At 41.0% G+C, this 20,860-nt stretch overlaps 1 protein-coding gene across 1 annotated transcript in view; it reads left to right on the top strand.

Annotated features, from left to right (window-relative positions):
* BNC2 (basonuclin 2) overlaps positions 1-20,860 on the top strand; it is a 2,846,732-nt gene that overhangs the window by 2,683,415 nt on the left and 142,457 nt on the right. Inside the window, exon 5 of the mRNA XM_044061291.1 lies at positions 17,899-19,871. Coding sequence (XP_043917226.1) covers positions 17,899-19,871 — 1,973 coding nt within the window. The remainder of the gene's footprint in view (positions 1-17,898; positions 19,872-20,860) is intronic.

Below are 20,860 nucleotides of genomic sequence, written 5' to 3'. Positions count from 1 at the left end.
CTCTCTGTCTCACCTCAGATCTAGTTTGCCACTGCAACAGATCGGAGGTCAGTAGAGAGCTAGGGCCAGTATTCTTGTTTATTATTATCTTTATAGCAAATATTTTGACTTTTTTTCTCTAGCTAGTGTGTGTTTTTGGGCTAGTTAGCCTTAGATTTATTTCAGGCTTTATCCGTGCCTTTTCTGCTGATGAGTTTTCGTCCTTTAAGAGCGGCTGCTTTTAGGCCCTTTGGCCATACTTTAGTAGTTATTAAACAGTGTGTTCCCTATCTTTGGTAGTTTCCACAGCTAATACCTTTAAAGTTAGCAAATTATAGTTAGTGTTAGAGTTATTATAGGTTTTTATATAATATATATGTATATATATATATATATATATATATATATATATATATATATATATATATATATAGTTAGTTCTATAGATATTACAGAGTTTGCTGTGTGTGTGTGTGTGTGTGTGTGTGTGTGTGTGTGTGTGTGCTGTGTTTATAGCGGTTTTCTTAGTGTGGTTTAAATAGTTTTTTTTTTCTGGATTGCTTCTGATTGATGCATAGCGTGGTTGTTAATGTGGCTGATCAGAGGGAAAAGCAAAAGTCAGGTTTTAAAAAATTCCCTAAGTGCGGGAAGAAAATGTCTATGACTGACTCTAATGTTAATTGTGCTTATTGTTTGGGGCCAGTCCATCTCTAGGAGGATTGCTCCATTTGACACTCCTTTAGCAGAGGGTATTACTGGAGCGCAGGTGAAAGCTGCTGGACAGAGGTTTGCTGAAACCAGAATTTCAGGAGTCATTGGACAAGGCTGAACAGGCTTTTAAGTCATCGAAGGGGCCGAAGTCTTCTAAAGCTTTGTCGGAGCCCAAGTCATCAGCTCAGAGCTTTGCTGTTGAGGTGCGGTCACTGGCTCCGCAGTCTTCGAAGCCGTGCACCAAACCAGTGTTTCAGAGCCGGTCCCCAGTATCAGAGCCGGTCTCTGAAACCTTGATGTCACCTATTCTGTAATCGGTGGCTTCTTCTATACCTTCAACTCATTCTTCGAGAACCTCTCTGATGTGGACGGAGTGGTGCTGAGGCTTCTCAAGAATCCGGCACTGGCCAAATTATTATCGGCTTCGATCCAACCTGTTTCAGAGCCAAAGACCATTGTATCTGCTGCGACTACTCCTCCTCCAAGCCGAGCCAGGCCTTTGGAGCCAGAGGAGAGGGAACTGATGATCGTGGATCCTTCGGAGCCGAGGCCTTTTACAGTGCTATCAGCACCGTCAACCCAAACTACTTTGGTGCAGTTTGAGGAGTCTGGGAGCCGACTCTCTCTGGTCAGCTCTGGGGGGGGGGGTCGAACCGATGTGTCGGTTCCGACCCTTCCTCTCGGAGCTTTGGCATGGATGTGCTCGGCTCCTTCCTCTGGGTTGGAGCCCACTGTCTTGGCACTGGGGAGGTTGCCATCTTTTTCAGAAATCGGCAGCTTCTTCGGGTCGGAGCAGTGGAGCCTTCGATGTTATAAGGAGGGTTATGTCTTCCAAGACTCGCACGTCATCAGGGTGCTCTTCCTTCTCCCCTAAAGTGCCTCTTTCTGCCTGTACATCGCAGGTCCCTTTAAAGCGTCGAGACCCAGAGCCTCCGGTAACCCCATGAGGTGTCCCATGTTCTACTGAGACCTCACCAGAAGCCCCCACTGATGAGGTGCCCAGGAAGAAACTTTGCAAGAGGAGGCATTTAGACTCCCTGCAGGAGTCTCTTATATCAGACACCGATTTAGAGGAGTCAGAAGGGTCCCCACGGTCCCCCCTTGGAGGATATCTCCTTTGCTGATATCCTTTAAGTCTTTAAGCAGAGGGGTGACTCGCAGTCCATTAGCCCTACTGAGGATGAGTCAGTGCTCCTGAAAGTCTTTGGGTCTCAACCTTTCACCTCCTGGGTGACTCCGCCCTTTGATGAACTAAGGGAATTGGTTGCTCGAAGAGCATGGGAGTCTCCTGATACTATGGAACTGGTCCCTCAGAGGCCCAACAAATTTATTACGTCCCCCAAGATAAAATGTTCCTCACCAAGGGAGTGCCGGTTGATGCCATGGTGGCGGCGGCGGCCTCCAAGAAAGAGATGTCTGAAATCTTTTCTACTGTCCATCCTCCTAATAGAGATTCCAGTACTATGGACAGGTATGGGAAATGCATCCTTAGTTCTGCGACCTTTGCTATGCGTTCACTCAACTACTTGTCTCATTTTACCCGTCTTCAAAGAGATCTCCTAAAAGAGCTTGGAGATGCTCTGCAGGGTAGTACAGATGGAGGTGTCTCTGAGAAGGTGACAGCCCAGTTTAATATCCTTAATTCAATAGTTAACTCGTCCATGTGGCTCATTTCTTATGCAGTCGATGGTTCGATTCGGGCAGCGGGTTCAGCGATAGCTCTTCAGAGACATTCCTGGATGCACTTATGCTCCTTTGCTGAAGCCTTCAAGTTTTCCTTTAATTACTCCATTTGATGGCTTGTCCCTTTTCTGGCCCAAAGTCAAGGAGACCCTCTCTAGGTGTGAGCAAGGTGGAAAGACTCTATCTGCCGTAGGAGTCCATTTTTCCACCCCTACTAGACTGTACCCCAAAGGGCAAAAAGGTGGAAAAATGTGGTTCCGGAAGTCCCAAGGAGCTTTCCAGAACACACGTAGTGAACCCCCCTCCAGGGGCAGAGGAGGTGGTAATAATGGAAGATGCTACCCCGGCGGCAGAGGGGGTCCACAAAACCAGGATGACAGGGATCAGTTCTTTGGCAAGCCCTACCAGCACTCCTGAAAGGAGGCTCAACTGTCCTACTCTGGAGGCAGTCGGGGGTTGCTTGTCTTTGTATCCAGACGCCTGGCTAGGAATTACAAAAGATTCTTGCGTACAAAGCATTGTTACCAGAGGTTACATCATCCCGTTCTCAGAATCCCCATCTGTTTGAAGGAAAATCCCAGACGTTCCACCCAGTCTCAGGGTTCAAGCAGCCATAGAAATCCCGAGGCTGCAGGAAAAGAGAGTCATCCAGCCAGTCCCAGCAGACCAGATACAATCCGGAACTTACTCCAGATTCTTTTTAGTTCCAAAGAAAACAGGGGACTGGAGGCCCATCTTGGACCTCAGCAGACTCAACACCTTCGTAAAGAAGGAGGATGGTCACACTTCAATAGATCCTTCCGTTCCTAGGAATGGGAGATTGGATGTGCTCTATAGATCCCAAGGATGCGTACTATCATATCAAAATGGCCAGACCATCCAGAGATCACTTGCGTTTCTTGCTGGGAGCCAGTCACTACCAATTCCGAGCACTGCCCTTTGGTCTCAGAACAGCCCCCAGAGTGTTTACGGCTCACATGAGGCGTGTAGAATTCTGAGTGTTTCTGTATCTGGATGACTGGCTCCTTACCGCCACCTCCAGCCATCAACTAATTCTATCCAGGGATCACACTCTCAACCTGTGCTCTCAATTTCGACAAGTCTGCGTTGTCACCATCGCATCGTATCTCCTTTATCGGAGCAGACCTAGACACCACCACTACCATGGTAAAATTGCCACTGGACAGAATAGGCACTCTTCGAAACCAGGTATCGGACATTCTGATGAGAAAAAAAGTAACAGCCTCTGAAGTGTTGAAACTACTAGGTACCATGGCAACTAAGCTCATAGCAGTTCCTGTGGGGCGTATGCACATGAAAATACTTCAGTGGTTGCTCTTCATCCAGTGGTCTTATGAACAACTTCCGATGATGTTCTTAATAATGATTACAGATTCTTGCAGAAAGGATCTTTGGTGGTTGACCAGCCACCAGGTATAACAGTAGGTCACCCATTTGTTTTTCCCCCGCCGTTGACTATGGTGACCACAGACACTTCTCTGATAGGGTGAGGGGGGCTATTTCAGGGAAGAACAGCCCAAAACACCTGGTGAGAAACAGAGTCACAGTTGCACATCAATGTCCTGGAGTTGAGAGTGGTGCTTTTAGTGTTGCAGCACTTCCACGACTTTCTACTTCTTGGGACGATTGCGATCCAGATGGACAACATGTCTGTGGTCTGGTATATCAACAAACAAGGGGGAACCAAGTCTTACCCCTTATGTCAAGAGGCCTTGAGAATTTGGCAGTGGACAGTATGCACCGGGTGCTTTCTGATAGCAACACACATCCCGGGGAAATCCAACGTGATCGCGGGCAAACTGATCAGAGCCATTCTGTTGCCGCACGAGTGGTCCCTCAAAGACGAGGTTGCAGAGAAGATTTTCCGCAGATGGGGCCAGCCTTGCTGTGACCTGCTTGCATCCCCTATGAATGCCAAATGCAAAAGCTACTCTGCCCTGAATCCCCCACCAGGGGAAACCCCAGGGGACTCGCTCATACACAATTGACCCCTGGGACTCCTATATGCCTTTCCACCAACTCCCCTGATTCAGAAATTCTTACAGAAAGCCAAAGCCCTGGGAAGGACTGTAATCTTAATAGCCCCCTTTTGGTCTCGGCAGATTTGGTTTCCCTTCCTTCGACTCTATCAACTGGAGGAACCTTGGATTCTGAACCCAGTTTCAGATCTACTGACACATTCGTCAGGGACCCTTCATCCCTCTCTTCATTCCCTCAGATTGACAGCTTGGCTGCTCTAATTCCCAACTTAGCCAGGTCACACGATTTTTCCTCTGTGGTACAGCATATTCTCGTATCTTCTCATAAAGCTTCCACTAGAAAGTTGTACACCAGTAAATGGAAGTGGTTTGCCTTTTGGGCCTCCCAGAATAATATTGACCCTTACGTTGTCCCAATTGCTAGCATTCTGGAATTCCTGACTAAGCTTTTTCATGAAGGTGCTGCAGCTGCCACTATAAGAGTTCAATTGGCTGCAATTTTGAATTTCCACCTCGAATCTGAAGGTTCTAACCTGATGTCTCACAGACTATGTAGGGCCTTCTTGAAGGGTACCGTTCATCTTAGACCACCTGTTAGACAACCTTATACTCCCTTGAATCTAAATTTTGTGCTGTCATGGATTATCCCCCCCCCCCCCTTTGAGCCTGCGTCATCCTGCCATTTAAAATTTCTCTCTTGGAAAATAATTTTCTTGGTAGACATTACCTCAGCACATAGTGTCCAAACTTCAGGCCCTATCTATCAAATCCCCATATTTGGTGTTTCATCCTGACAGGGTGTCACTGAGGACTAACCCTTCCGTCCTTCCAAAGGTATGTTCCGAGATTGAACTCCAAATTTTCTTCAGTAACCATTCTAACAAGTTGGAGTATATGTTGCATAAGCTTGAGGTTCACAGACAATTGAGATTCTATTTGGACAGAACAAAGGAATTTAGAAAGTCAGAACAACTCTTTGTTTCTCATGCTGACCCTAAGAAAGGGCTGCCAGTATTCAAAGTTACTCTTTCTAAATGGTTAACTGACTACATAAAATTTACATATTCTTCAGTGAACCAACCATTAGAACATGGCGTGAAAGCGCATTCCACTAGGGCTGTTTCTACTTCTTCAGCTTATGCAGCTTGATTGCCTTTGGACACTATATGTGCAGCTGCCACTTGGTCTAAGCCACATACCTTTATCACTCATTACAAAGTAGACAGGGCCTCCAGGGACAGGGCTTCCTTTGGTTCCACTGTCCTCAGGAATATACTTCCGTGAGCCACCTAGGATTAGGGTGCTTGGGATGCTCCCAATGTGTAAGAATGAATGGCGAGATTGAACAACTTCACATAAAGAAGTTATGTGCTTACCATAACGTTCCATGTGAGTTGTTCATCTTACCTTCATTCTTACATTCCCACCTGCCTTCCCCCTCCAGGTTCTCAAAGAACGAGTAAGACTTGTGGTCTGGTGGGTCTTGTTATACGACTTCTTACTACGGCTGGAGTACCTATTATGTGTTATATCTGCTACATGCTGGGATCAGCAAACTAGATCTGAGGTGAGACAGAGAGCATCATGGGATTGGGACTTGGCCTCGAGCTATTCTAAGATCTTGAGCTTGTGAAAGCGGCTGACTCGGAGCCCCATGTATAAGAATGAAGGCGAGATGAACAACTCGCATGGAATGTTATGGTAAGTACATACCTTCTTTTTTCTCTTTGGCAACAGTATCAGACAAGTGGGTTCAGAAGATCTTTCTTTAAAGATACAGATGACAGTAAGAAGAAATTCCTCCTTTCTGAGGGGGGGGGGGGGTCATGCCTCATCCTCCCGATCAAACCCTTATATTCCCACTGGTTTTTCATGACATGCTGTCCCAAGGAGTGGTTAAAACCAGCTCTTCCTCCTTTGCAGGAGGTGAAGAGTTTTATTCAATGATGTTCTTACTGCAAAAAAAGAAAATGCTTGGAAACCAATTCCTTGTCTTTCATTCCTAAACCTGTGTGTGATAGTGCCCAAATTCAAAATGATGCAACTTCACAACTAGTTACCTCCTCTTTGCCTTTCAAGTTTCCTGGTAACACTAGACTTAAAAGATGTTTATCATTACATCCCTGTTCATCCAGACTTCAGATGCCTCCTAATGTGATCCAGACACACAAAATCTTATCAGTTCTCTGCCTTACTATATGCACTATCCACTACATCGAGTGTGCACAAAGTGTGTAGCTCTAGTTATACCTAGTTGCAGGCTGCAGGGTATCCACATTTTTCATATGTCGATAACTTGCTTATCTATGAAGAGTTTTTTCAGAGTGCCAGGAATCTCTTTCTCTCACTCTTGGGTCTGAGATCTCTTACACAAGCTTGGATTCCAAGAGGGCATTCAAAACTCTTTCTTGACTCATTCACACAGGATTGTGTTCCTTGAATGTTAACTAGACACTTTAGTTCAAATAACTTTTCTTCCACAGGAAAAAAAATTATATCTAGATTTATTTCGTAGGTTTTTCCTCTCAAACTTCAGTCATTGTAAGGGAATACCTCAGGATTGTGGCTCTCTTGGCATCTTTGATTCTTATGACACCCCCGGCAAGACTCCGCATATGGTGATACAGTGGTATCTGAAGTCTCTTTGGTCCCTGCACCAGCATCCTTTGTCTTTTTAAGTCCGAGAGTTGGGGTTTGTCAGAAGAGAAGTCATTTGTTGGAGACAACAGATATCCTTAAATCCAGGTCTGCCCTTCTCCCTTCCTGTTCCAAAGCAGTCAGTCAGCACAGATGTTTGGACTTTGCTTGGGGACCAGTTTCAGGAGGGATAAAAGTACAAGGTGTATTGGACACCAAGGAGAGATGCAGGCACATAAATATCAAAGAGATGTGGGTCCCTATCAAGGTACTCAACTCCCTGAATCATCTTTGGTCCCTGGCACCTCCTCAAGTTGTTGCGGAAATTACCAAAGTCATGGGATAAATCAACAAATGGGAGGAATCAGGTCATACCCCCTTTGCAGACTTGTTATGTTAGCTTGGGATATAGGTTTACAGTATAATTTCACACTACACAAGCATCCTACATTCCGTGAGAGCACAATTCTGTGGCAGATAAACTGCTCAGGACCAGGGCAGACCCTCACAAATGAAAACTAGATCTTTGGAACTTTGATCCATCTGTGGGGACCTCTTTGCCTTCATTTTGAACAACAAATGGCAACATTCTGTTTCAACAATCCATGCATGAATGTCTGGCAGACAGATGCCCTTTCTGTTCCTTGGACAGCAATATTCTTGTGTGCTTTTACACCCTTTCCACTAATATCCAGGGTATTTCTGAAGAAGAAATCCTTCAAGATTATTGTGATGACTCCCTTCTGGCCCAGGCAACCTTGGTTTTTGGCACTTCTTTACAGAGTACCTGCAGCAGATACTAATAATTGAGGTAAGAAAGCCTGCTACTAGAAAATCATATATTAGCAAATGCCAACAACGTAACCAGCACCCGTTCTGGGCTAGTTCTTTTCTAGTTTTACAATATTTGTGTGCTATAGAGGGAAAGGTAATAGAATGGGATGAAGCCAAGAATACATTTGAACACAAAGTTAAAGACTGCCTCCTCTGTCAAAGATGGTTATCCAAGTATACACAAAGAGAAAGGGGTAGGAGAAATCTAAGAGAAAGATGACCTCTGGTAAAGGTTTTAACTGAATCGAGAACAGAAGCTGCTGTTAAAAAGGAATAATTAGTAGGGCATATAAAATACTGCATGATAACTGTAGGAGTCAATTAGAGAAGATTAGAAAAAGAGATGGGTAAGCAATTTACAAGGAAATGATAGGAGAACATATGTATGGCTTCTAAATATACAACAGTTTCTAGAAGATTTAGGATTTTTGCTTGAAAGTGTTTGCATAAGTACTTCTATACCCCAAGTAGAGTTCAATGAATTTTTTCACAGGTAGATGGTAAATGTTGGAGGTGTGATGGAGAAGAAAGAGTTAACTGGGCATGTATGTTTAGGGAGTGTATTGAGTTAGTAGATTTTAAATATTTCCTACTTTGTACTCTGTCAGAAGTATTGTGTGAGCAAATGAGTGTAACTAAGGATTGTTTTTTTTTTTGAGCCAGGATACAGAGTATGAGTTGCCTACACATAGTGAGACCTTAAGTTTATTTCTGGTGGCTGCAAAAAAAAGCACTCACTAGAAAATGGAAGTCAAAGTCTAAACCAACTGTATTTGAAGTACTGAATATTGTAACCGAGATAAAAAAAACTGGAAGTGGGATCTTTAGAAAAGGGTCAAAGCAAGTTACATAGAAAATTGGAAGTTGTGGGAATAATACATGCCGAATAATGTTTTGGAGAAGGAGTGAGGTTTAAGGGAAGGCAGGAATTGATCAGTTTATGTAATTTTCAATTGATACAAAAGAATATATGGGATTGTTGCCTCACAGCAAGTGGTTCTCCCGTTCGATTCTCGGCTTGGGTTGGGAGTGCCTTCTGTGTGGAGTCTGCATTTCCTCCCTGCAGTCGAGTGGGCGTTCGAAAGACATGCATTGAATGGGCGTGCCTTCGTTGAAGGTTGGGCGTCGGGCTGGCAACTCGACACCATAAAAACCAACTGCCAATCATTAGCGGACTGGAGTTCCGCTGTGGCGACCCCTAACCGGGAAAAGCCGAAAGACAAACAACAACATAATGTATGCAACTGGGAATACAATTTGTTTTCTTTTATATGATATATGTATGCCTGTATTTTAAGTGTTAATTCAATAAAGATGTTAAAAATACAATATTTGTGTAAGTTACTATCCTATGTCCTTTCTTATTCCTGTATCAAGTTTAATTTATCTGCCATTTCAGCATGTCTGCCCATAGATCCTCTTATTTCAATGCAGTCTCATGTTAAAATATTTTTGAAAGGATGTTTTGCACAAGATGCCTCCAAGGAAACCAGTGGCCCCTCCTTGGGATCTTAATTTTATGTTAGAGAAGCCAACACTTACTCAGTTTGAACCAGCTAACATGGCTGACTTGAAGTTCATAACAAAGAAAATATACTTTTCTGATTGCTCTGACATCTGCAGAAAGAGTATCTGAGTTGCAAGCAGTTATGATGAGTTAACCCTATCTTATTTTCCACATGGGTAGGGTTTCTTTGAGAATTAATCCTCCTTTTATGCCTAAATTGGTCTCTGAGTTTAAGCCAAACTATCCATCTCCCTATTTTCTTTCCACAACCTAAAATTGAGGGAGAAAGAATACTCCATACCCAAGATGTCCAAAGACAACTCATGTGCTATCTTGACAGAACTAAATCTTTCAGATCTGAGGATCATTTGTTCTTTTCTTGTGAAGGTAAGGAGGAGGGACAACCTGTGTCAAAACACAATATTTCCAAATGGCTGACTAAGGCTATTACATTTTTTATACTCACCATAAGAGAACTGTTCCAGGCACAGTCAATGCCTATGCTACTGGGGCCTTTTTTCATCTATGGCTTTTTAGAAAGGTTGGATTTTAAAAGTATTTTAGAAGCTGCTACTTGGTCCTACATACATACTTTTAAGCTTGATTCTTTCTGTTGGTCCAGGTCAAGCTTGGTTAGGCCCATTCTCCAGGGGCTCCTGGATGCTTCTCCTTCCACCTCCCAGATGTAGAAATCTAGGGTAATCTACTAATATAGGTAAAGCTACTGCAGCAGTAATCACTATGATGAACATAGTACAGTTGTGTAAGTAAACCTACCATAACAGTAGATGTTTGAATCTTCACTGCTGCAGCAGCCATTCCCTCTGTCCATCCCCCTTTTTGTAGTATTTTTAAGCCAGGTTGTGGACATTTGTTTATTTATTTTTGTTCCTATCATTGTTCTTTCAGGGCTCAGCCTTGGTCTGTCTGTTGCCAGGAAGGCTCTGAAGGGCATGGTACCCAAACTTGTCTTTTTAGTCAGCTCAGCTCTAGCTGCCTGGCAGTTTTGGTGCATGGAAAATGCCCTGAACCTTTGGAATCTGGCCGGCTGTTGTATCCTTGGCAGAATAGAATACACATATCTAAGGCTACTGCATCAGTGATCATTTGAACATTTACTGTTGTTGTAAGTTTACTTAACCAGCCATGCTTTCTTGAGCTTATAAAAGACTAATGTGTTTATCTTGCAGTAATGCCAGTAATCAGTAATGGCTCATTTCCCATGCCTGGTGTTGTTTGACAGTTTAACACGTGTGTGTGTGTCTACTTCATAACATGAAATTTCAACGTTGAATTTTATAAGATTGAGACCATAACATCGAAAATTCATAACACTGAAAAACCCAAAACATTGAAAACTCAGAACATTGAAAGTGTGCTTCATAACATTGAAAAGTACATTGCACAAGTAAATAATATCACCTCCACGTACAACACCACCTAACTAACAGACTTTCTACTACATTTCTTCCAATTATCACTTTCAGTGTTCTGAGTTTTCAATGTTTTGGGTTTTCAACGTTTTGGGATTTAGATGTTTTGGTCTCAATGTTATGAAATTCAGTGTTACGAACGGGACCCGTATATATGTATGTGAGACAGTTTTTAAATTTGTGAAAATGTTTCAGGCTGTTCATTGGTGGATTTTGTTAATGCTCTAGTGTGAGACTAAAGTCTTAACAGCACTGAAGGATGCCTAAATTTTAACACCTTTCTTGTGCTAGAAGATATTTAAAATAGTTTTCCTGATTTCCAAGCGAAATCAAAATGCCCAGTGCACTGCAGCTCATTTAACAGCAGACAGGAAACTAAACAGTTAGTTCAGGTTATTGTAGTTTAGTTCACCTGTACTGATTCTCTGACATATTTCAAGGAAATGTGATATAAGTAGTATTTTGTAGATTTTTAATATATGCATTTTATCTAGCTGCAGGTCTAATGAATGTGAAGTCTTAACTGCATTCAAAAAGTTCACAAATTCCAAATGTGTGAGCAGCTACTTTCATGACCTGAAACTTTTACAAAAAATGCATACTGAGGATGTGTAAGCACTGTTTAATCAATACCTGCTAGAACATGTTGCTTGACATTATAGTATAGAGTTTGAAAGTTTTGCCTCCAGGCAAATCTCATACTAGTTAACACAAATAGTCTGAAATGCATTTGATGTGTATTTAACAGCAGTGAATCTAGTGATTACTGATTTGTACTCTCTGCAGACTCTTCTTCTGAAGATTCAGTGCTAAAAGGCAACGTTTTACACACCTACTGAATCATTCAGGCACTGACTGCTTTAAATGAAAAATGTCTATTGTCCCAGTCCCCTTCAATACACCACCACACCAAAGGACATTTAACAACCTTTATTAAACTTCTATAAACATAGCTTTATTGTACCATATTTAATTTATTGATCACGGCATTAACATCCATATAACCATTTACTAGGGCAGCATAACCTCCCTCACTGTAACCAAATAAGCAGCATCCTCACCTCTGCTCGCTTACTTTTACTTATCATGAAACTTCCCACTGCTCACTTTCATTCCACTCTACACATCCCATGAGTAGCCAGATATCCCTTCAAAAGAGGTTTGTTTATAAATACACACCTGCCGAGGTACATCAAAGGAAGCCTCAAAAGCAGCTTGCCACCAGCACCCAAGCAGATCTCAATTCTGGAAGAACCCACAAGGCAGTGGAATTTCCAACCCATCACATAGAAAATCATAGTACATAACAAGGAAAGTCTGACTCTTCCTCATTCTTTCCCATCCTCAACTCCCCAAAGCAATCAACGAGCACACCCCAGCACCAAGTGGTACAAATCAGGATGAGCAGCATAAAAATGACTTACTATAATCTCAGATGTCTGTATAATTGATGTACTTTGCAATCAACCTTAAAATATATTCATATTTTGCTATCAGAGGTATGCCAAATATGACCTGCCCAAACCCTATTCCATTTTCTCTTATTTCTTTCTTCTTTTAATAATTAAATAAAGCAACAAAATGCCATAACTAGATGGCTCCTCTCCCCAAACTAAATAACAGAGTCTGGATGACTGAGCAGAAAGCCCGCCACTTGCTCCTTCCCCCACCAATGGTTTAAGCTGCAACTGCGGTTGTGGCACAAGCAACCATTACGGTGTGTAACAGCCCAAAAACAACTTGGAAAGCTACTGTCCCTTCACACCATGGTCTCTCAATGGCAAAACTACACCATAACAAGGACCAACTGACTAAACATTTAAATCACCACCAACATGAATGTTAAATACTCGAGGACACGAAATAAACAGCAAACATGCTGCAATGGACCCAAGTAGCAAAATGCCTGAGATGTTGGTCGCAACACTCATCACTCAAGAAAGGTTTCTAACCCACCGACTGTAAAGTAGAGTAAAGATTACTTTAAACCCAAGTGGTGAAAGCTCCAAATCCATCAAAAGGAGCTGACAAGATAAATGATAGAGGAAACAAAACACAGGCCTTTTCATGCACCCTTTAAGCGATACAAAACCATGCTAAACAGAAAATTATAGTACAGTAAACTCTCAGTTAACCGGCACACATGAGGATTGGTAGATGCCAGATAACTTTAGTTTCTGGTTGCTTGAGAGTTACTATTAAAAATAGGCCAGCTAATGCTGTACCCTGTACTATTTGTTTGTTTGACTTGTTCTCAAGTTGGGGAGAGAGGGAATTTATTCCTATCTTCCTTTTTAAAACAATAAAACTCTAAAAATATAAGGTATGTTTCTGTGGAGGGAAAACAAAGTGTAACACATGACAATTGTACTATATTTCTTTGACTTTTTTTTTGTTGGTTGCCTGAGAGTTCTGGTTGCTTGAGTTTCTTAACTGTGATTTTACTGTAATGCTGATGCAGGGACAACAACATACACACAAAAAAATTACAAAGACTGTATATCCCCTAACTGTTTCCTCGCTGCCACAACTATTAACCCAAGGCCTTCCTGTAATCCAGTACCTTCGGGTCATCCTGGACGTAACACTTACAGTAGCAAGTTCATGCCAAAATCTGATTCCTTACCCAGTTACACTCAAAATTAGTTAAGCCCCTCCTTGCCCTTATTTCATTTCCTCCCAACCCTCCTACTTTCCCAGTTTAATCCTTCAATCCCCACCATGCTAACATTCTTCTACTACCATCTTAACTCCCATTATTATTCCTACCTGACCCTCACCCGAAGATGTCCCTGGACAAATTGGTTTGTTCCCAAACATCATTTATAAGCCATGTTGAAGACATTCACTGAGCAATGGATATATGTGTATAAATTTGTCTGTGCATGTTTGCTTGTTTTTTGAAGTGTTAAGTGATCAGAGGTGTCGCTGTGCATTTGGCAACTGTATGTGACAACAAAAAACACGTACAGGAATTTCTGTCACAGTACATACCCTGACACAGTACTGTGTGTTGTTAATGAAAACATTTTAGGAGCACTTACTTCATGCAGAAGTCCACTTTCACTTTGAGATGTTGAATTAACATTCAGATACCAAAGTGATCATGAGAATGGGCTTTACTTTATTAAAAAAAAGTGTGTGAAACAGTTTTGCAGTTATGGTGAAACTTGTATTTTTCCATCCAGTAGTTGTCAAATAAATAAATGTGTGGGTAATGCTGGAATGGAAATAATCTGTACATCAGCTTACTCAAAAATTGATAGGTTCAGTAATGTACAACTCCCCCTACTACTCAATAAGTTTTGTATGTTTCACTATGATGCAAATAACCAGTGCCAAAATGAGAGTATATAGCCGTATAAAAAAATATATATATATAGTAGCTTCATCATTAGCAGTTAGTTGTGCTGCGCTTTGACAGTTATAAAGACTGCGACTCAGCAATCATATTTAAAGGCGTTCTGATGCCTATTGTCGTCTGCATAGTCTACTGCAGTTTCTTATACACCAGGATTAGTTGCAGTGGGCTGTTTTACCTTTATACAGTAGTAGAGCAGCTAACAGATCCAAGTTACACTGTAGATCATCATCTTTGTGACAATATGTAGTTTATATCAAGACCTCTTGATTTGTCCATAGTTTGTTTAACACATCTTTAAATAGTTCTGAAGATAAGCATGATTTCTGAAAAATCACAAGAAACTGTTTGATTGTCCTGCTAGATTTTAAATGCAGTCTGATGCATTTCAAATTGTATTTGGATACTTTATAGTAATGGTTGTGTAAGTTTGGTAACAGCTGTTGCATTGGAGTAAAACTGTATAATTTCAGAACAATCTTGTGTCTAATTTTTTATGAGAAGTTATTCAGTAAATTTACATTTTGTACACTGTGTTTCATAGAAAGCAGTCTAATCGTTGCCGTCTCTGTGCCATAAAGTCCCAACTAAGCTGAGGGTGACTTGAGTTCAAATAGTTAATGTGGGTGGTAGAGGGCAATGACAGGAGGAGCAATGTGAACAACCAAGGTCAGCTCACCCATTTCTGTTGTTAGAACCTATCAGAGGACAAGATCAACAGCAGCACACAACTCCAAGTCCAACATTAGCAGAGTACCTGCCTTCTGGCCGTGAGACGCAAGAAGTTAAGAGCATAAAAAATCTCTTAACCCTTGCTGGAAGATGGCCATAATCCATGTTTCCCCCTCCCCTTGTAATGTCCTTGGATGTTTTGATGCTGCCAAAAAAATGAGCCACAAGACTGTGAACCTCAGTGGTGACAAGATGAGGGACAGGTCACTAAAAATAAATAGAAAACAGAAATGAACATCATCTGACATCACCTTCATACTGTCTGGAGTATTAATTTCAGCACCTTCTTCCAATTCATATCACCGCTAACTCCATTCTCAAACTGAGAACCTGAGGCACCTAACTGCTCTCTGCCATATTGATGAACCACCTACTAATGCATTCCTTTTTGCTGTCAGACGTTTTCCCTACTGTTAATAGCTTTAGAAAATTAACTTCAAGAAGAACATATGCACACTGAATTATCAGTGTTCCAAAAAGGGGTGTAGTAGTGTATAGGGAAAGCATGTTATAAAGCAGGATCCCAACTTGCATCTAGAAATCCATTACATATTACATCATGTCTGTGTTCTAGTGTCAAGAAATCCATACATCTTTGGCAACTCACCTCACAAGACCCGCTGAGCAGTTTATTTCAACTGTAACTCCCACCCTGTTTGGCATTATTGATTATCAGCTAGTAAATGACTGAATGAGCATTTTCAGTACTGTGGAAATCTAGCACAAGTTCTGTAAAGTTAACCGTATAAACGGTTTTAATAAAGCCAACCAGCCTTTCAGGAACTTGGACAGAGGTCTTACAACAGAACAGCCTTCTTTCATTATTGCCAGATTCTTTCACTCGATCATTCATTCTTTCTTCCTACTTCTCCAAAATAGCCACACTTAGGATAGTCAGGTGTTTCATAAGTTGTTTAGCCAATTGTATGAAACAGATGATGTGTTGAACAGAACAATGTCTTAGCTGCATTACCTTCCCCTGACCTTTGTGTACCTTAAGGCTGCATGCCCATACCTCCTTTGCATTCTCCGCATGTCACAGGTAAATTAGATATTTTACAGACTGCTAATGATTCTACTCGTCTCTTCTTATGTAAGCAGCCGGATGTAGTCCAGCACTACTTAATGATTTGTGTCATCTGCAAAACTAGCTGGCACTATTCTTAACATCCGTTCAGAGAATTTTAAGATTATTCACTTTGGTGTGAGATGTAGGGGAATCTTGATGAATAGAGCTGCCATCCTAATACTGTCAGTAAAACTGGCTTATTTGTTGCAGGAGTTAAAGATAAGTACTTAATGTGTGCACCTCATAGTTCTGTTGTCACTGTTAAGTTGAAGAGACTTCAGCATTGCTTATTTAAAATCAGAAAGTGGCTAAGTTCCAGCACCGGGTGCACGCTGGATCATTCTCTGGCCCTTCTTGGATCAGCCTTTCTGGCAGTTGTTAATGAAACTGTCCTAGATGTCCCTGAATGAAGCTCACATAATTTCCCATATTGTTACTGGTGTTATGAGGCTGCAACTTGGATTCAAGTTTCATTACTTCATCCTGTGCACCATACACTTTTCTCTCAGGTAGGCATAGCTATGTTCTTTCCATTTAATTATTCCTCCTACCACAATCTAATATTCTCTTTAGCCTTACAATGACCCAAGAAAGAACCTTTAGTCATTTTTTTCTTGTTTTGTAGACTGTTCAGCCAATAGTGTTGGCACTTGCGCTACTCATCTCCCTGTTAAATGTCTTGGCCTAGGAGACCCTCGAGCCTAAGCTTCTGCAGGTGCTTTTTATAAACGCACACATGATGTTCTTGCACTTTTAATACTTTTAGCTCATATCTGCACTCCAGTGTGGAATAGTGTGTCTCTACACAGCCACTCAGTCATATGAGACATTTCACGGCGTGTATATTTTATTAATGGTATGTTAGCATCTGGTATTTTGTCAAATTCAGTTTTAGAATATATTCCTTGAATACATATGGACCTGGGGTTTTGTAGTATTCCTTTATCTATCATTAAATAGCAATGTGCAAAGATTGTGCAAAGTTTTTGCTTTATTATTTTGTGTTCGATTGTTTTCTGCTGTAATCTACCTTCATTTCAGCAAATTGCATCCTAACTGCTTGTTTTGCCTCTTTGTATTGTATTTCCTTAGTTATGTCAACCATGATTTCTTTTTGTACTTTTTATTGTATTATGCTCAACCTTACTGGTATCTGTGCACTGTGCCTGAATAAGTTGTTTTATTTGAAGGTGCCTGCCAATTAGTCTTGTATTAGAAAGGAATGGTGCTACAATGAAATTCTTTTAGTTAGCAAAACTGTTAATAATCAAATAAAACAGCATTAAAGCAGCCATTATGTTTTGTCTGCATATTAGTTTATTGAATATTAGAGGGCTCAGCATACTTGCTGTATGCATTGGACATATTTTCACTCAGTTGTCAGTAGTTTTGTGTCTGATTTTTTTGTAGTTTCTCAAAAATATAAAGTTTTTATGGTAGCTTTATATTTTCTGGAGTGGATGATTGCATATAGTTTCAGTTTTCAAGCTCATCTCTATATTGTTGCTCTGTCCTTCTGGCTGTTTTTTAGGAGCAGGGTGACAGTTAAACAATTTTTAGAAAGCCTGCTATACTGACAACATACAGGTTATTTGCTTAAAGTTGGCTGCACAACAAATATACATGATTCAGCAAACTAAATATGCACAATGGCTGCATGGTAAATACGACATTTTTTCCTGAAGTTGCATAGTTCCATACAGTTTAGGTTAGTAGTTGCTATGGTATGTACTTTGCTCTGATAATTATATTCAGTGCCAGACAGTTCTGAAATTATCGATCAGCCTCTTTTAATGTTTTTTTTTTTTTTTTTTGGGGGGGGGGGGGGGGGGGTGTGTACATGCAGTGTTCTGTTTCCTTACTAGACAACAATATGCTATGTCAAATATTGTAAATAATCACCATGTAACTTTTGTTTTCTGTTTTTGTTGTTTCTTTGATGTGGCCTATAGGATGCTGCTGGCAAGGTGCTGGACCGCTGGACCATCATGTCACGGGAAGAAGAGATTATCACCCTTCAACAGTTCCTGAGGTTTGGAGAAACCAAATCCATTGTTGAGCTTATGGCAATTCAGGAGAAAGAAGGGCAAGCAGTGGCTGTGCCATCTTCAAAGACAGACTCTGACATAAGGACTTTTATTGAAAGCAACAACCGCACCAGGAGCCCAAGCCTCCTTTCTCACCTTGAAAACAGCAACCCTTCCAGCATTCACCATTTTGAAAACATCCCCAATAGTTTAGCATTCCTGCTTCCATTTCAGTACATTAATCCTGTTTCTGCTCCACTTCTTGGTTTACCTCCCAATGGCCTACTTATGGAGCAGCCAGGACTGAGACTACGTGAAACAGCACTTCAGGTTCAAAATGACTTTGCCAAAACCAGTGAATCTGATATGTCCCCATCCTCTTTTAGAAATGAAAGTACTCCTAGCAGAAATGCCTTGGCTAGTATCACAAATGTGGAGCCTAAAACAGAACCAAGCAGTATTTCACCTATTCAAACTTCTCGTCCTATTAATGACATAAGTAAATCAGAACAACCCAAACATCATTCATTTAGCTCAAGTAGGATGCACAGGATAAGAAGAATCGGTTCTACCTCCAGAAAGGGAAGGGTTTTTTGCAATGCATGTGGTAAGACATTTTATGATAAAGGTACCCTTAAAATTCATTACAATGCTGTACATCTGAAAATAAAACATAGGTGTACAATTGATGGTTGCAATATGGTGTTTAGTTCCTTGAGAAGTCGCAATCGTCACAGTGCTAATCCAAATCCTCGACTGCACATGCCAATGCTGAGAAACAACCGTGACAAAGATCTGATTCGTGCCACTACAGGAGCAGCTACTCCTGTCATAGCAAGCACAAAGTCAAACTTAAATTTAACAAGCCCTGGTCGCCCACCTATGGGTTTCACAACTCCTCCACTTGATCCTGTCATTTCAAGTCCCCTCCAGAGCCAGTTGGTCTTTTCTGCTTTGAAGACTGTCCAACCTGTTCTTCCCTATTACAGAAGTTTACTAACCTCTGAGAACATTGCGAGTCCCCCTGCCTCATTGCCAACTAGTCCAATTTTACCACCAAGCATAGAACATGCACTTCCTACCCCTACTGCAGAGGCACCTACTGTTGGAATGATTTTACCATCCCATGAACCTAGCACGGACCCTACACCCAAAAAGAAACCTAGGAAGTCAAGTATGCCAGTAAAAATTGAAAAAGAAGTTATTGACACAGCTGACAAGTTTGATGAAGATGAAGAAGTCAGTGATGATGCACTTTGTAATGATGTTTGCCATGACAATCATAATCACTGCCATGAAGAGATGAGTCCTGGCTTATCAGCAAAAAGCATTTCCAAGCCAGATGATGATAGAAGTGTTACAGGGGTGGAAATGATAAGGGCAGATAGCTTAACATCTGAGGACCCAGAACATGATAGAGATTTTGAGAATGACTCTGAAACTTCAGAGCCAAAACACTGTGATGATTCACTGGAGACAGAACCTCAGTTTCATAGTGAAGCATTTCTTAAAGCTAGGATGAACAGTCACAAACCTGATGAAAGCTGTAATATGTCACCTCATCAGCCAGTAATAAAGGTTAAAGAAGAATTTTCAGACCCTACCTATGATATGTTCTACATGAGTCAATACGGGCTATATAATGGTGGAGCAGTCAACATGGCTTCATTTCATGAATGCTTGTCTTCCTCCATGGGTTACAACAGTCCACAAAAGTTCTCCCCAGAAGGTGAAGCCTGTTCAAGCCCTGATCCCAAGATATGTTACGTGTGCAGGAAGAGTTTTAAAAGTTCCTACAGTGTGAAGCTTCATTACAGGAATGTACACCTAAAAGAGATGCATGTCTGTACAGTAGTCGGTTGTAATGCAGCCTTCCCATCTCGGCGAAGCAGAGACAGGTTAGTATTAATTTCCCAAATAGACAGTAGCTAGAGAATATTGTACATTTCAAACTACTAATTTTTTTTATTTCCTTGATGCTTTCTTTACATTTTTTTCTGACAGCTGATCTACATGTTTAGTTAAGCCTCATAATCTGATTAGGATGATGTTTTTTGTACTTTTCCTCAGAAAATGTGTGTGTGAATGAAACTGGAATATATTGGCAAGTATACTGTAAGCCAAATAAAAAGTAATTTTCCATAGTTTTGAAGGAAATGCATGTTGAACAGAAGTGACAATAAAGTTCAGGCTCTTGGCATTTTTATGATACAGTTTCTAATATAATACACTCTTTTTGGCTATAACATCTGATTTTATTCAGATCCATCCATCCACATCCCCTTTTACCATTTTGGCATATGAGGTTGTGGTGTCACTTCAGCAGTGCCAATAATGTAGAGCCAAGGTTCACACCGTCGGGTGGCTAGCCTTACCACGGTTGTTCTTTTATACCACTCACTCATGAATACAGTCTCACCTATGTTGCACCTAAAATGTAGTACATAGTTTAACAATTCTACAATATGCATCTGTAGTTTTCTTACTAGGAAAAACGCAAGGTGACGCAGCAGAGTGCAGGTAAATTATATGTATGCTACAGTTATATAGGTATTATGTATTACGTCTGATTAGTATAGTTCCTTTTAGGGTAGTACACTTAAGTTCTAAGGATATGGTATTCATTTGAGTTTTATAACTAAATCTTAAGTTTGTTGACCATTCACTGTTATTCTCACCTCTAGTTCTTAAGAGGCAACTTTTTTTGTTTTTTGCTGGCAAACGAGCATCACACTTAAATTAGTACATTAATTACTGTAAATAAAATAAAAATAAAATGTGTAAAAACTGGAAATACAGTTCAGTGCAGACTGTAGCTACTGTGCAGTGCTAATGAGCTTCATTCTGTACTTCTAGGCTTTTCTTTCTGTGACTCTAACATGTCACT

This window comes from Protopterus annectens, chromosome 2.part0 (genome assembly GCF_019279795.1).
Source record: "Protopterus annectens isolate FY-2018-M chromosome 2.part0, PAN1.0, whole genome shotgun sequence".
In the NCBI taxonomy this organism is placed as follows: domain Eukaryota; kingdom Metazoa; phylum Chordata; order Ceratodontiformes; family Protopteridae; genus Protopterus; species Protopterus annectens.
Note: the sequence above shows the minus strand (reverse complement) of the source record. Positions and strands in the feature narration are given on the sequence as shown.